Below are 17,561 nucleotides of genomic sequence, written 5' to 3' on the forward strand. Positions count from 1 at the left end.
CAGGACAAACAAGTCAAACACATGGAAGGGGAGGAAAAGGTTTTTGCTAGACTGAACTTCTTTATTCTCAGTTTTCAAATTATTCTTCCCTGCACTGATAAAAAATTTATTTGTCTTAGGCTTAGGAAAATGCAGATTTTATCCTGGAATGTTTGTGGGTTTGGTAACAAATACACTAGAATGCACCTAAGAGATCTTGTTAGAGCTCAAAACCCTGATATGATTTTTATGTCTGAAACTAAAAACATAATGAGAAAAATGAAACTCTATATTGCTCCTCTGAAATATCCTAATGTTTTTTTTTTCCATGATCCCACAGGTGCTTCAGGAGAACTGTGTCTACTTTGGAAAGATGGAATGGATATGAAAATCATAGACTGTCAGTATAATGCTATAAACTGTCTCATTAGTATTGATGCTAGAACTAAAGAGTCTTTGATTTCCTTTGTTTATGGTCCCTTAGAAGATAGTATCAGGATCAATCAATGGGACTATCTCAACACTGTGTACAACCATTATAAACTTCCTTGGGCTGTTATAGGTGACTTAAACTTCATTCTTAGTCAAGATGAAAAAGAGGGAGGCAATAATGTGAGTTAGTCTGATTTAGATAAAGCTAATAACATTCTTAACAGCTGTAACTTGCATAGTATGTCCTTTATAGGAAACCCATATACTTGGACCAATAGGAGACATGGTCAAGATCTAATTCTAGAAAGACTAGATAGATGTCTTACTAATTTAGATTGGAAACAAAACTATCCTAAAGCTGTTGTTTACCATATGATCCCTATGGCTAGTGATCATTGTCCAATTCTCTTAACTAATGCTATAAATGAATCTAAGGTTTTTAAACCATTTAGATTTAACAGATCCTGGTTTTGAGATGCTTCTTGTAAAGAACTTATTGCAAAAAGATGGAAGAGATATGGTATGGGATCTCCTGCCTTTAGACATACTAAATCCTTGTCTACCACCAAGCATGAATTAAGAGATTGGAATTATAATATTTTTGGTAATATCTCCACCAAGATCATTAGATTGGAATCTACTTTACAAAATCTGTTAAATGCTAATAATGCTCCTAACTCTGTTGTTGTTGTTTTGGAAGTGCAATCCAAGCTTAAACATTGGCATGACATTGAAGAAGATTTTTGGAGGCAAAGAGGTAAGGAAGAAGCTTTTAAATTTGGAGAAAGAAATACAGCCTACTTCCATAATAAAACCAATTTCAGGAGGAAAAGGACTCAGATTGAAACTATCCAAAATGAGATGGGAATTTGGCTTACTGAGAGGGAGGAAATTGCTGCTAATTTGAAGAGTCATTTCTTCAAAATGAGCAGAACTGCCAGACCCCCTAATGTTGGCTCTTATCTAGACCATATAGTTCCTTGTATCACTGCTGAAGATAAAAACATGTTAAATAGCATTCCTAGTCATGAAGAAGTTAAAAATGTTGTCTTTAGTATGCAACCTTGGACAACTCCTGTTCCTGATGGATTCCCACCTGGATTCTATCATGAAATGTGGTCTACACTTGGAGATGACACTGTAAGTATGGTTCGGTCTTTCTTTAGAAGCAAACACTTATTAAAACAAATAAACCATAATTTTGTCAGCCTCATACCTAAAACTAATAACCCTAAAACTGCCTCAGATTTTAGGCCAATTAGTATATGTAATGTAGGTTATAAAATCATCTTTAAATTGATTGCATCTAGGCTGAAAAGTTTATTAGATAGAATTATAACTCCTTATTAATCAGTTTTCCTTTCTGGCAGGCTTATTACTGACAATATTGTGATTGCCCATGAGTTAATAGATTCTATGAAGCATTGTAAAGCTGAAAAAGGCTGGATGGCTATCAAGCTGGATATGTCAAAAGCTTTTGACAGAATAGAATGGAGCTTCTTGCTGGAGACCCTAACTAAATTAGGCTTTGATGAAGATTTTTGCAGCATGATTCACCAATGCCTTTCCACTGTCAGCACTTCTATCATGCTAAATGGCTCTCCTGGTGATATCTTTACTCCTCAAAGGGCTTAAGACAAGGAGACCCCTTGTCCCCCTATTTATTCATTCTATTTATGGATTCATTCTCTAGAGCTCTTATAAATGCTCAAAATAAAGGTGATATTCATGGTACGAAGGCTAACAAAAATTCCCCTTCCATATCACACTTATTTTTTGCAGATGATTGCCTGCTCTTCACCAAGGCTAATACTAAAGAAGTTAGGAAACTAAATGAAATTATAGAGCAGTTTAGTCTCTACTCTGGTCAGGCAGTTAACTTCAGCAAGTCAGGTCTTTCTTTTAGTGCTAATATTCCTAATAATGTTAAGAATAATATAGCTAACATTCTGCAGATAAAGAAACTAGCTTTAAATGACAAGTACCTTGGTGTCCCACTTCTTCTCCAGCAAAATAAAATGGAATCTTTTTCTAGTATCATTGATAACTCTTATGGCAGACTAGCTGACTGGAAGGCTCAATTTCTGAATCAGCCTGAAAGGACTATCCTTATTCAATCTGTCTTGGGTACTATTGCTTCCCACCAGATGGCAGTGTTTCCAATGCCAAAGAAGATGACTGACAAGCTAGACTCTATACACATGAGATTCTGGTGGAACAAAAAACATGGGAGGAAAGGTATGTATTTTATAAAATGGAAGGAAGTTGCACAAGTTAAAGAATTAGGAGGTCTAGGTATTAAACAATCTGCCATTATGAACCAAGTTCTTTTATCTAAATTGGCATGGAGAATGATAAATAACCCAGATGCTTTATGGGTTAAACTTATGGAAAGTAAATATTTCTTTGGTGTTAATCCTCTAACTGGTGCTATTAATGGTACAAGTTCTTGGATTTGGAGAGGAGTCCAACAAGGTCTAGAAATTATCAAAAAAAAATGTTTGCTGGGAGGTAGGTGATGGATCTAGGATAAATATATGGAAGGATATCTGGATACCAGATAGAGAAAATACTGTTGACAATTCCCTGGTTTCTGCTAACATGGAACATGTCAGCCAGCTGATAGATCATGATACTAAACAATGGGATCTGAATATTCTCAATTGTTTGTTTAATAGTACTACTGTTACTAGAATCACTAGGATCAGGATTCCTAATAATGGTAAAGATAGACTAAGATGGAAACACACTAGAGATGGTAATTTCACAGTGAAAACTGCTTATAGAGTGATTCAAAACTCTTCTAGTACCAGTGTTCAAAATAGTTGGAACTGTAAAGGTTTTTGGAAGAAAGACCTCCCACCTAGGATTTTGCATTTCCTATGGAAATGTATCCAAAAGTGTCTAAGTTCGCATATCACTACTTGTCCTAGTACCTGTATTTTTTGCGATAATGCTACTGAAACTCTTCAGCATTTGTTTTGTGAATGTAATGTCACAAAGAATATATGGAGGCTAGCTGATACTACTATTGCTAGCTTTATGGATACTGTTGTGCTTCACGATTGGTTACTGTGCAGTTTTCTATCTGTTAATAATAATTCAGCTAATACAAATACTAGTATTGATAAAATTGTTACAGGTATATGGATAATTTGGAAGGTAAGATGCTCACTGGTGTTTGATAATGTTCAAGTTAGAATGACAGATGTTGCAATAAATATTAACAGGGAGTATAGTGAATGGTTAAATCATAAAACTACTCATTTATCTATGATACATAATGTAGTGGCAGATGCTCCAACTTGGAAATGCCCAGATATGGGAAAGTTTAAGATTAACTTTGATGCATCTTTTTACAAAGAAACTGGAAAGGCTGGAATAAGACTAATATGGCGTGGTTTTGCAGGTGTTTGCCATGGAGTTAGATGTATCCCCACAACTGCAGTAGATGCGGAACAGGCTGAAGTACTGGCGTTGTTAGAAGAAATCAAATGGGCAAAAGTGATGGGACTCAAAGATGTTCACTTGAGGGAGATTGTAACAATGTGGTGCTGGAAGCTAATAGAAACATAGGAGCTGTACACTGGTTCCATAACAACATTCTTGAAGACTGCATTTCTTTACTTAATCAATTTGATTCCTGGACTTGTTCTTTTGTTAAAATACTAGCTAATAATGCAGCACATGTAGCTGCAAAATTCTCTACTGATTTACTAGGAAAAACGGATTAGAACAATTCATTTCCATCAGGAATTGAGGATTGTATGCAAGTAGATTCTACTGTCTAAAAGATCATCAATAAAATTCATTTTCGTATTAAAAAAAAACTCCTTAGGCGAGGCAATTACTTTTTGAAGAAAATTCTTGAAAGTGCGAGCAAAATGGAGCCTGCATTTGGTAGGAATACTCGAGACAGTTGGAATGTTAGCTTGAAAAACTGTATTCAGTAAATCAAGACTCGCAGTAGGCAAGAGCACCTCCTCAGACTTGTCTGTAACAACATTGGAGAATGCACTGGAACTTTTTGGGGCTTCAACACCTACAACAGTAGCAGGGGATGAGACAATATCACTCTGTTGCAGCTTGCAACTCTTTCCCCATGCATTGATATGCATACACTGAGAGCAAAGACAACTTCTCAAGTGCTACAATCAAAATCCCATGCCATATACACAACACCATTGCTCTGCAATCTCTCTCGACATCTGTTCTTGCCTTCTTCCCTCTTATAATGCTGATTCTTCAAATGGTTAAACATAGACACTCGCAATAGCCCTCTACCACCAACACCGTTCCTACAACCATCCAAGCCACGATATGAACATTGGAAAAGATCATCGCTTCCAGCAGGGTTTGAAGAACACAGAGCAATAGGAGTTGCAGGATGGGATTGAGGTATGAGAGTTGTGGAAGCTATACAGGGAACAATTCCAAGCATTGGACGATAAAGGTCGACAGCAAAACCCTAGATGAAGAAGCAATCTGTGAAAACCCTAGGAAATTACACAAGATGTTGTTAAGGTCGGAAAGGGTATCGATGTGCAACTGAAAAGGAAGAGAATGAATCTGAGGGAAGAAAGCGATGAGCAGGGATCAACCAGAATCGGTTTGATCAATTGAAAACACACTGACTGTGTGATCGCATGGAAATCGACCCTCCGTGAATAATATGATTTTCGCCGCTTCCTTCTTCACCTCTTCTCTTCTTCCTGTTTTAGATTAATAATATGATTTCAGGTGATTTTCCTTTGCTGTGGTTAAAAGCTGAATCAAGCCCTCTTCTTAGAGATTCTGGCCCCACCAATACTATTTTGGTTTTCGGCCACCACTTTTTTGGTTATCTTACACCACCGGGTTGTTTTTCTTTTTACGTATCTATTAGTCCATATACTTGCCGAATATTGGGAGGAAAACCTAAATATTTCCTCCGCTTCCTTCTTCACCTCTTCTCTTCTTCCTGTTTGACTTTGTGTTTTTTGCGCTGATCTTTTTTTGTTTTTATGCCGCTGGTCATATGCTTTGATATGGAATCGTGGCTTTTAGATCATGACATCATGTTCCGATAAACTGAATCATAAAACTAAACCAAGAAACTGAAATTAGGGTTTGAATTCACTGTTATTGATATCGTTTAATGATGCTTCAGTGTCATACTTATTTGTGATATTGATTTATTGTATATTGATTTATTAACAGGTGCCAAACGAGAACTCTCCGCCAGGTACGAATTTTTTTTCGATTTTCTGTTTGTTTTTTTGTTTGTTTGAATATTGTATACTATGCTATGGACCGACTGGGGGTTATTGATCAATAAGTTAAGTTCAGTAGTTGATTTTGATTTCTATTAATAATTAATTTTGCTCATTAATTAGTGCTTGATTAGAGAAATTTCCTTAAGAGAGTTGATTTCTGATTCATTGTTAATTTATTTGCAATAAGGCACAAGTATGTGCCACATGTGAAGTCTTAATGACCCACCGGTGATGGTTACACGATCCTAGGAATATATGAGCAAAAATGTGAAACTACTTCTATCGTACCTTGAAGATGGAAATGCCCGAATGGATTTGGTATTGTATATTAGTTTTTTTTTTTACTATATATGATTCAGATACATTTGATGATAGAAACAAGTTTTTATTTTGATTACTTACACCTGAATTAAGGGAATTTCTGGGACTTGCGTGTATACATATTCCCTTAAAATGTATTTTGAAACTTGATTATTGAGTTTTTGCAACTTAAACTAAGCTAATCATAGGTTCTTCTCTCCATCGGAATAATAGGGCCGCGAAAAAAATGCGGATATGGTTGAATGGTAAAATTTCTCTTTGCCAAGGAGAAAAATAAAAAGGTTTCCTTAGAAAAAAAAAATCCATAAAAGCATTTGAAAGGTATCTTTATATTTGTATGAGATACTGATATGTATGAGACCCTTCCTGCTACTTGACATATATTCCAAATTTGTATGAGGCTTGCTGAGGTTTTATAGTACCAATATGCCATGTCATAGGTTAGTGTTGTGATACGTACTGCAACGGAGGTAGGTAAATTCATCAACAAAGGAAGTTAAATTTTGTTTTCATGCAACAATGGCATACTGCAATGTTAGTCTTGGTTATACTTAGCCTTATCTTGAGTAAGGTGAGACACTAGCTTTGTTCATAGATGCTGCAGGTTGCATCTTAGATTATGGATACTAATCCGCTATCTAGATCATTTTCTAAGACCTACTGCAGTGCTCGGGCTTTTGACTGTAGAGGAAAATGTAAAAATTCAGGTATTTGGGAAAATTTTGAATGGTAATCAAAAGTATCCGTTGCAGCAATCTTAGGCGTGTCAATATGGAGTATTTGGTGATTTATTTTTTTATTTTATTTTTTGTCGCAGGGATTATCAACAATTTCATTTTCCATCTAGGAAGATACCGACCAACGCTTAAAAAAAAGTTTATCATGAGTCATCGCCACCTGCAAGCATTCGTAGGATGATTTCCCTGGTGGAAATTAAACTAAACAAATTGAACAAACATGGTTGACATAAATAAAGGATGATGTAAACTGGCTGCCAGCTGAGATTCAGGGGTTGTACTTCTTAGTGTATGAACCCACAGCCAATGCAAATGAATGAGAAAGTGGTGTTCCAGAATTATGGATGGTGACCAACCCGGAGGTAATACGTATGTCGTCTATGAAGTTTTAAGTACAATGTAATTATCACTTCCTAATCAGAAATACCCATTGAATCAACATCGTTGAATGCACTGCAGATAAATGTGCATGAGAAATGACTTGATGCGGGTATAAATTTGTCGAAGTCCTCATGCGTGAAAAGTTACATTTTTGAAGAAGATCAGAATCATAAAGAGAAATAAAAATTCATAGATCATTATGTGTGGAAACTATAAGAGAAATAAAATTTCTATTTTTAGATTTCATTATTTTTAATAGATTTCATTATTCTTTTGATGTTAGTTTTGATTATTTAAAATTCTATGTAGAATTATCAATTTTAGCATGTTTTTGCTATTTGAGTTCCCTATTTTTCACTATTTCATGTTTAATCTGTACAAGATATCTAGGCCCATGCAGAGCACAGGCGCAATAACTAGTTTTAATAATCGGAAGAGAAAAAATTACAAAAATTAGATGGGAGCCTGGTAAAAAACACATATAATTTTTCAAATGAACACAAAAAATTTAAAACTCTAATTCATGTTATTTGCATGTTCTGATGAATATTGGGTTGGATTTGATCCAGTCATTGCCTTGTGATGTGAAACATATTATTTTTGTTTTCAAAATCAGTTTGGTCCTAGATATTTGGTCCTCTCTGTTGCGAGAGAGACGAGTCATCTGAAACTGTTCTTGGTATGAAGGGATATTGAAAGGCAAGAATTGGTGGAGACTCTACAAATTGAATGACTTTTAAATGATCTTGATAATTTTATGTAAGGTTTTGAGTGGGTTTGGATTAATGTTGGCAGGATACAATCGAGATTTTTGGTATCGGTTCAGGTTTAGGTTCATGACAGAGACAAATCTTCAAATCCCAGTGAAACGATATTTGATAAAACTTTATGTAGCTCGAGATTTCGACGAGGATGTTAATAAAAAAATTAGTAATAAAATTCAGATCTCATCAGGAAAAATTGAATTATTCTTCTTTTTTTTTGCTAGGAAAAATTGATCTTATTAAAAGTAAGAAAATTACATTTTAGAGTTGAAAAAATCAGGGACATTTCCCATCCATTTTCCCGAGGTTCTAGTCCTCCTACTAAACTTAGCTGCTTGATCAGCTAAAATTATATGGTTTGTTTTAAGAAATTCAAACTTAACCAAATGAAAACAAGAACTAATTGTTTTACAATCTTCTAAGACTGATTTATTATACTAAAATATTTGATTGCTAGTGGAATTAAAAGCATCTATTATTGTCTTAGCATCACTGATAACACACACTTTCTCAAGTCTTTTAGCTTTGCCCATGTCACTGCCTCTAGTAATGCTAGACTTTCAGCTTCTTCTGCATTCCTCACTGAGTCGGCTTTGAGTTTGCATCCGATGAAGGAACCTGCAGTATTTAACATGATCAAACTAATACCTGAAAAGTTAGTATTAATATTTTTATCATATGCAACATCATTGAAAACAACCACACAATCATCTGGCAAGGAATTAGTGATCATGGAAAGAGTTTTCTCTTCAGTAGAGACTGCAAGGACAGACTCTTGTGAGATAACATCATTCAAAAAGGTCTCAGTGTCTGTGACCAGTTTCATTGCTAGTCTAGCTGTAACATGATGGTTTAAAGTTTTTCCTTGGAAGACACAAGAACATCTTTCTTTCCAAATACTCCAAGCAATAGTGAAAACATCAGCAGTCTTATCTTTCAATCTGTTGTCAGAAATCCATTTGACAACCCAATCTTGTATGTTGATTAGAGAGTTACTATCTTGCTCAATAATGTCAGCATATGGGGTTAGAGACCAAATAGATTTAGCAAATTGACAGTGCAAGAGAATATGCTCAAGAGTTTCAAGAGAATCAATGTTACACATACTGCAAGAATTGTTATGCCTATCAAAAAACCTAGCAAGCACTGAGTTGGCAGGGAGGGTGTTTTCATGGCACTTCCATATGAATATCTGAACTTTAGAGATAACTGAGAGTTTCCATAGGGCTTTATAGAAAGGATTACTTCTTTGGACATTATTCATGTAATCAATCTGACCATAAATGACTTTATAAGCAGACTTAACAGTGAAAAGCCCATTTTTAGAATGAGGCCAAATAAGTCTATCACACCCTGAAAGAGGGATCCTAGTATTAAGGATATTCTTAGCATTGTTAGGAGTGAACAAAGCTCTAACAAGCTCAGGGTTCCAATATTTAGTGTCATTATCTATAAAATTAGAGACAACAAGGTTTGGATTGGGATTAGTAACAAACAAAGGCTCACAAGAATCAGGAATCCAATTATCTCTAAAGGCGGAAATACTCTTACCATCCTTAACTTCCCAAACATAATGTTTCAAAATGAAATCTATACCACGACTAATACTCCTCCAAGCCCAGGAACAATCATCATTCTTAGAGTAGTGAAGAGGGTGACAGTTTTTAAAGTATTTGCATTTAAGAATGACCACCCACAGAGCGTTAAGATTTTGAATCAACTTCCAAGCAGTTTTAGATAAAAGTGATAAGTTAACATGCTTAAGATTTCTAAAGCCTAACCCACCTTGATATTTATGAGAACAAACTCTAGGCCAAGATCTAAAATAAATACCACCGGTTCTAGACTTACCCCACCAGAAATCTCTTTGGGAAGCTTCCATACTATTAATAATACTGTCAGGAATTATGAAGGTATTCATGTGATAGATTAGAGAAGATTTTAGCACATTTTGGACCATGACAGATCTACCAGCCTGGTTAAAATACTTACCTTTCCACTTAGCAACCCTTTTATCAAAATGATCATTAAGATAATTGAAAGAATCAGTTCTAGACTTAGTTATAAAAAGGGGAAGGCCTAGATATTTTTCATTCAAAGCAATTTTCTTGACTTTTAAATCATTGATAAGAGAGACAGCATGATCAGGATGAACATTATTACTAAAGAAACATCCAGATTTTTGAAGGTTAATCACTTGACCAGAAGCCATACTGAAATCCTTAATTAATCCCAACAGATTATTAGCTTCAGCATGAGAGGCTTTAGCAAAAATAAGACAATCGTCGGCGAAGAGAAGATGGCTTATGCTAGGGGCATTTTGCTAACTTTTATGCCATGAATAAGGTTATTTTCCTCGATATTTATGAGATATCTTGAAAAAGATTCCATGCAAATTATGAAAAGGTATGGAGACAAGGGATCTCCTTGTCTCAGACCCCTAGTCGGTTTATAGGATTTGCATGAAGATTCATTTAACAAAATGGATATGCTAGTGGTGCTAATGCACTGATGTATTATAAGTCAAACCAATGCTCAGAAAAACCAAAAGCAATAAGAATATCTCTTAGGAAAAATCATTCGACTCTGTCAAAGGCCTTAGACATGTCAAGTTTAAGACTCATTGTAGCGCCCTCAAAGCTAACAGCTGACTAATCCAAGAGATTAACTAAATAAAGAGTCACCAAGAAACCAAATCAAATACCTAAGCATTCAATTAAGAGATCTGATACAAAACTATCCCCGCTCATAAATATATAAATACAAGAACTTATCTCAAATGATACATATATACAATAGTCATTTGGTTAAAAAATATAATATGCAACATAATAAACATAGCAAAAGTCAACTAATTAACAGAGTCAACTCCTTGAAGCTTTCACTGCGCAACTCTGATCTGTCTCTGAAATAGAAAGTGGGAAAGGGTGAGCACATCATCCCTAGAAGGGGTGCCCAGCAGGAATAACATTTACCTTTAAAGAAATCATGGGCAAGATTTGGAAAACAATACATGTTTTCCCAAACATCAAAGTGACTAAATCACTGGAAATGCACAAACATGTATATGGACCAACTCCTTCCAAACAATATATATCATGGTGTCTCGTTTGATCGTTCCGCTCCTAGATAGTTATATGGTGACTCGTGCCGCACCTATTAAGCATAGCTCGAAAGTGAGTAGTATAAATGAAGGAGCGTATCCTATATACCACACGTGGAAATTCTCATTTCCCATAACAATTCATAATGACAACAAACATTACAAGCCCTTTCCAATTCATGGAAAGATTCAAAGAATCAACAGAACAATCATAACACAAACTAAACAATGCATGAAATGTCCGAACGGACAATGCATGAGTTTGTAAACATAAACTTTTGTAAAAGAAACAATAATGGTTTCGAAAGAGATAAAATTATTCCCACCTCTTTTGATGACAAGCCACGCCTACCTCGAGATCCACGATCCACTGGTTCATCCTTTGAATCGATCGTTGTTAATATAGACCAACTGTTATTCACACAAGAAGTCTAAGAATCTAGCCAAAAGGCTCATACAAGAATCATACAAGTCTATCTAATGGTTCCAAGCCCATTTAGGACTTTACACATTTTCATTCTTTGTCTTTAGCATAGATAAGGTTTACTAATTCAATTGGGTTAATTTTATAGTCCATTAGCCAAGTCTTAAGAATATCTACAACTTTGTAGAAGAAATCGAAAGCTAATTCGGACCATAAGTGGTCCAATCATCAAATTAAGATAACTAGACCTAAGACCGAGTCCACTGTACAAGCCCATTACACAAGGCCTGGTCCACTAGGGTTAACTAACGGTCTCTAACAGTCAAACTAACAGTCAAAAGTCAACTAATAGTCAACGTCATAAAGATCAACGTCCAGGGTCAATGGTCAAAGAAACCAACTCAGTCAAGATTCACTGAGTCAAGTCTGGTCAGGTAGTCACTGAGTTAACTCTGTCAGACACACTAAGTCAACTAAACAAATGAGTCAGCTAAACTGACTAGGATAACTAATAGGTCCAAACCATTGATCTAACAATGGATTTCCATTCTATCAGATTAGGTGTAAACATTTTCACTAAACAAAAACAACAACAACTCAAACATTTATCTTAATAACTTCACAACTCAATACAACAGTAGACTGAGTTTACCTTGATTTGCATTGCAGGCTTTTACTAAGATCACTGCCATAACAACATTACACTCTTCTTCAGCTTACACATCTTACCAGTTCATAATTCCTGTAATTTCTACATCTAAGATTCAACTCAAACAACGTTGTCTGACTTCATCTACAAACATTCAGTCATTCTCACTCTGCTCAACTAGAAAACACATAATACAAATCTCATAACTTGCAACTCCATCCACAACATCACTAATACAAACAACTCTACACACACATCATCAACTATAAGACAATTTGAGTCCAACAACAATCTCATTATCACTTCAACCAATACACAAAGTTACATTCATCATATAAAACCACCACCTGCACATCCATTCATACTTCTCCAGAGATTCATCCTTAATGAATTTAATCCAATAACCACACCACTTGTAGTACAATACTACCATTCAACCTGTAACTCAAGCACATTCCAACAAAAGACAATTCTCTGTAACTCAATACAATACGAATTATAACTCCAGCTACATGTTATATCCATCTAAATAGTTACCTCAACATTCATCATTTCATATAGATCAAACTGAACTTCATCTTCATCTTATATCCATACACCACAGCAGCACCAGCCTCTTTTCCTAACTCCAATTCTTCAACAGAACCCTATCATCGTATCATCTTAGCAAACAGTCATATCCTGTAATTTTCATAACTCAGCCACTACAACTCAACTAATTCTTAATTCCGATTTAACTTCATATCCACAAGTCATACACTAACACCACCAACCAAACACATACTCACATTACTTCTTAGCCCTGAGATTTCAAATCCATCTCACAAATTAACACCAACACATGCAGTTCAGACTAATAACGACATAAACATTTTCAGTACTGCAAATCTTCATATCAGCAACATCATATCTACACAGCAAACCCATTCATCCAATTACTGAAATATAATCAATCACTTCAAAATTCCTAAACAGAATCAAATATAAGAAACCTTAAATTAGATTACCTTTTATATTCTTCTTGAGTTCGATCCCACATCCAGACCAACACCAGTAATACTCCATCACCTTCTCAGTATGAGAATCAAGTCCGAGTTCTTCATCAGCTTCAATTCAACATGAGATTCATAACTTCAAACATTAACTATCGATTCCATGATATTCGACAACCTTATTCCCTAATTCAGATCAAACCCATCCTTGAATTGCCTGATAACATCCTCAATTTCACACAATCCCCCAATCAACTCAAGAACCCTAACTCAGTTCATTTTGCAGAAACCCTAACCTTTTGATTCTTCACTGAAATAACTTCATAACTTCAATTAAACATCTACCCATTTCATCTCCATCTTCCATCCATCTACTAAACCTATCAATTCTCCTCATGATCTCAAAATCAATAACAAAACCATAACTTCGTGCTTTCTCCACAGATCGACATCTCTTCTTCTTCTCAGGTTCAAACAACCACAGTGCTATCACCAACATCTACTACATAATCTTTCCACCTTTTAACGATCTCAGAAACACCGATTTTCTTTCTTTCTCTCTCTCTCTCTCTCAAAATCAGCAGCCGTGAAGAACAGGGGAAAGAAAGAAAAGAGAGGAGGAAAGAAGAAGAAAGAGGAAAGAGGAAAAGAGAATGAGTTTCTCTTCGACACGTCTTACTGATAAGGCCAAGGAAAAATGATAAAGGTACTCACCCAGATGATATGGGAAGCCCGGATCGGCTAAGTTACGAAATAACTATTTTGCCCTTCAATTAAATCTGATGATATCTTCTTAGTCTGATATCCGAATGACACGTTCGAGTAGTCTGTTTTGTATAACTTCTCGAGTTCTATCTAACGTTACTAGTTTTGTATCTCAATCGTTGTTAGATTAATTCCTATTAATTAACGTTTGTGTTAAACTAATCGAGTTATCAGCGGCTAAGACGTCTCTTGACTAGTCTAATAGCGTTGAAGAACTTGAGGGTCTTTACACCCATGACACCCCATTTATCCTTTTTCCTCTTCCTTTTCATTGTGTGAACCAGTTCATGAGCAATGATGACATTTTCTTGAATATTCCTATTAGGGACATAAGCAACCTAGTAAGAGCTTATCATTTTGCTCAGTAAAGGTTTCATTCTATTTACAATAATCTTAGAAATGATTTTGTAACTAGAATTAACAATGAAATGGGTCTAAAATCAGAGGGACTAGAAGGATTATCAATTTTTGGAATCAAGGACAAGAAAGTATGGTTCATCTCCTTTAATAGATGTTTAGATTTAAAGAAACTATTGACTGTCTGCCAAACATCATATATTAAGAGGTCTATATTTTCCTTGTAGAACCCAGGTGGAAAACCATCGGGCCCTGGGGAAGTCCAGGGGGTCATTTGGTTTATGGTATCAATAATTTCATGCTTGGTAACAGGTCTAAGCAGTGTCAAATTATCAATATCAGAGATACAAGGGTCTATGCAATTAAGAATTTCAGTATTTCTATATACGGATTAGAAGTAGTCCCTATAGAACTGAAATGATTCACCAAGAGGGTTTCAAGATCAACTCTGTCATTAACCCATTGCCCACTACCATTTTTGAGAGCACTAATATGGTTAAAGTGATTTCTTCTATTAGCATAATTATGGTAGAATCCAGTATTTCTATCAAAAGATTTAAAGTACTCTTGTCTAGATTTCCGGGCATAGGAGTCTTCTTGAACTTTTTTCCAGTGTTCTAGATCAAACTCTACTTGTTTAATCAATTCCACATTCTCAGAGGAATGAGGAAGATTAGTCAGATCATTGAGTTGATTATTTAGAGTCCTAACCTTATGATCAGTATTGCCGAAATATTGGATATTCCACAATTTAAGATCATGTTTAACAAACCTATGTCTGTTAGCTAATTTGTATGGAGCAGAACCTCTAACAGATGGATCACTTCTCCAACACTTGAAATAACGATAAGGCTTACTACCTTGGTTAGACATGGGATTAGTCTCCAAGATGATTGGTATGTGATCACTGCCTATAGTTTCAATATGGTGAACCACATAGGAACCATAATGAGATAACCAGTGACCATTACCAAGAGCCCTATCAAGTCTAGCATAAATACAATCATTGTCGGCCTGTCTATTGTTCCAAGTAAATTTATTCCCAATGTACCCTAAATCTGAAAGTTCAGCATTATCTATAATAAATTGGATTTCAGGGTACTCTAAAGTTGTGGGAGTGGAGAAAGTAGATCTTTCATGGGAATGCATAGTAATATTAAGATCATCTATGATTACCCATAGAAGATTGGCTCTAGCACCAATTTCCCCAATGTATTTCCATTGTTCCATTTTCTCTTCATGGTATACAGAACCATAGAGAAAAATGGCTAGAAATTCAGGCTTACTTGTATTATCAGAAATCATGACATTGATCATTTTATCGGTGTTAGGATAATTGAAAACCAGTTTTCCAAAGAAGAGAAATACCCCCAGCACGACCAATAGAGGGAAAAACCTATGAGTTAGGGTAATTGAACCTCCTAAGATATTAATTCATCTTAGAAGATTCATTTTTAGTCTCACATAGGAATATCATATCAGGGTTTTGACCTCTGATCAAGTTCCATGGAGAGTTTCTGGTGGTAGGGTTGCCGAATCCCTGACAATTCCACGACAAAATTCTCATGGTGGGAGTATTTAAAAGACCAAAATTGTAGATGTAAAAATTGATACAAACTCTGAAGTTAAACAGAAAAATGGACTGAATGTCACACACTTTAACTAAGCACCCACAAGACTAGTAAACAATGATATTTATGGCATAGTAGATAGCTAAACAAACAGCACAGCACACACCAACAATCAAGTCACTTAGTTGAGTCTCAACAGGCCAACTAAATTTTTTAGGAAACAACAAACCAGAGAACAGATTTTTATGAACAAAGCAATCAAAAGACAAATTAAACAAATGCAATTCAGCAGAACAACTAAAAAGGTTAGGATCACTCAAAGCACAACTACCCAATAAGTGGTTCTGAACAGAATTTCAACAAATAAATCAGTGAAGGAGATAATCACACAACACTTGTTTAACAACTTAAACTCATATGTGAGATTATAAAAATGCAAGAGATAACAACTAAAAGTGTTTCTTAAGTGGTCTAAGTAATAATTTAGATTATTAATTAGGGTTTAAGGATAACAGTAATTCAAGGGAAAAAGGAGTAGAGAAAAATAAAAATTAGGGTTTGAATTTTTAGGGGAAATAAAATCAAAGATTAGGGGTACCTGATTAGCAGCCCCCATGTTATTAATCAGTGCAATTTCTTCCTCAACAGCTGGATCTACTTCAACATCCTCCATCTCCACACCTTCCATTGGTACTGTTTTATTGTTGGCCAACTTGGACTGGTTTCTTTTCATCATGGTTCCAGTGAGTTTCAGATCGGTAACCTTGCTTGAATTTTTGAGCAGAGACGGGTTTGATTCTCCTTGATTGAATCGCTTTGAGAAGTTTCAACAGATACGTTTCTCGACCTTTTGGTTTGTCTCTCTTCAGAATTATCGATCTCATCTCTGCCAATATCTACGGATAAGGACCCATTTTCTATATCGGCTCCCGTATTAGACATAGGGGCACTAGAAACGTTAACAGCACCCGAATCACCATCAGCAGTAGCTTCCACTTCATAATCTTCTTGTTTCAGACTCCATATTTCATACTCCTCTTGGGACATTGAATCAAGTTGATGTTGTAGTGCAACTTGCTCACAATTATCATCTGAATGATCAACCACCCAGCATTGATCACATATATGATATGGTTGCTTTTCCCAGTGATATTTAACCCAAGCTTCTCCTCCAGATGTTGTTCTCAACCAAGCACCTATCTTCAATGGAGATGTTAAGTTCATTCGAATTCTGGCCTTCACCATTCTACCAATCCTATGATGAGCATTAGGAGGATCAATCGCAATTTTTTCTCCCAAATCTTGAATGATTTCGTCTATCACACGTTTAGATGTTCCAACTGGAGATTTCTGAACTTGACAGTCCAGTTTTGATAAATGAACTTTGCATCAGCCAATGGAACTTTGGGATTGTAGATTTCCACAGCAAGTAAGAACCCTTTGACAGTCCAGGGAGCTTTCTTCACTATTTCTTCTTGTTCTTTGTCTGTGCTGAACTTGAAAATAAAAAGATTAGGACCCATAACTTTGGTTTCTCTGTTTTTGTATTTCTTCCAAATATCATTAATCTCTTCTGGAACTTCTCTGACTTCCAATACTTGAGGGAAAATGATTTTACCCAATACACTATTAGACCATTTGTCAACAGCTTTGTTAACCACTTGAGCAGATCCAAGGGTTCTTCTTTGAGGTTTAACCACCCCAATATTAGTATGTTGCATTTGAGAAGTGATACTGGAGACTTGATGTTGAGAGCTAGACTCCATAACAGGGAATTGAAGGTTGAACTGAAAAAGTTTGTGCAGAGAAAAGATACTCTATATGTTTAGTT

At 35.6% G+C, this 17,561-nt stretch overlaps 1 protein-coding gene and 2 long non-coding RNA genes across 4 annotated transcripts; 1 reads left to right on the forward strand and 2 right to left on the reverse strand.

Moving 5' to 3' along the window:
* Positions 1–933: 933 nt before the first annotated feature.
* LOC113324863 lies at positions 934–2,046 on the forward strand. The gene is made up of 2 exons (XM_026573147.1): positions 934–1,565; positions 1,782–2,046. Exons 1-2 carry the CDS (start codon positions 934–936, stop codon positions 2,044–2,046), a joined length of 897 nt encoding a protein of 298 aa, XP_026428932.1.
* A 6,351-nt stretch (positions 2,047–8,397) lies between these two features.
* LOC113322548 lies at positions 8,398–16,411 on the reverse strand. The gene is made up of 2 exons (XR_003347210.1): positions 16,329–16,411; positions 8,398–8,487 (listed from the first exon to the last, which is right to left on the reverse strand). It is a non-coding gene; the product is annotated as an uncharacterized LOC113322548 (long non-coding RNA).
* On the reverse strand, positions 10,548–13,683 carry LOC113322547. 2 transcript variants are annotated; one of them, XR_003347209.1, is made up of 4 exons: positions 12,049–13,683; positions 11,299–11,383; positions 10,845–11,025; positions 10,548–10,774 (listed from the first exon to the last, which is right to left on the reverse strand). It is a non-coding gene; the product is annotated as an uncharacterized LOC113322547 (long non-coding RNA). The 2 variants fall into 2 exon arrangements; XR_003347208.1 differs by having other exon boundaries at positions 10,548–11,025.
* Positions 16,412–17,561: the final 1,150 nt, after the last annotated feature.

This window comes from Papaver somniferum, chromosome 11 (assembly GCF_003573695.1).
Source record: "Papaver somniferum cultivar HN1 chromosome 11, ASM357369v1, whole genome shotgun sequence".
Taxonomy (NCBI): Eukaryota; Viridiplantae; Streptophyta; class Magnoliopsida; order Ranunculales; family Papaveraceae; genus Papaver; species Papaver somniferum.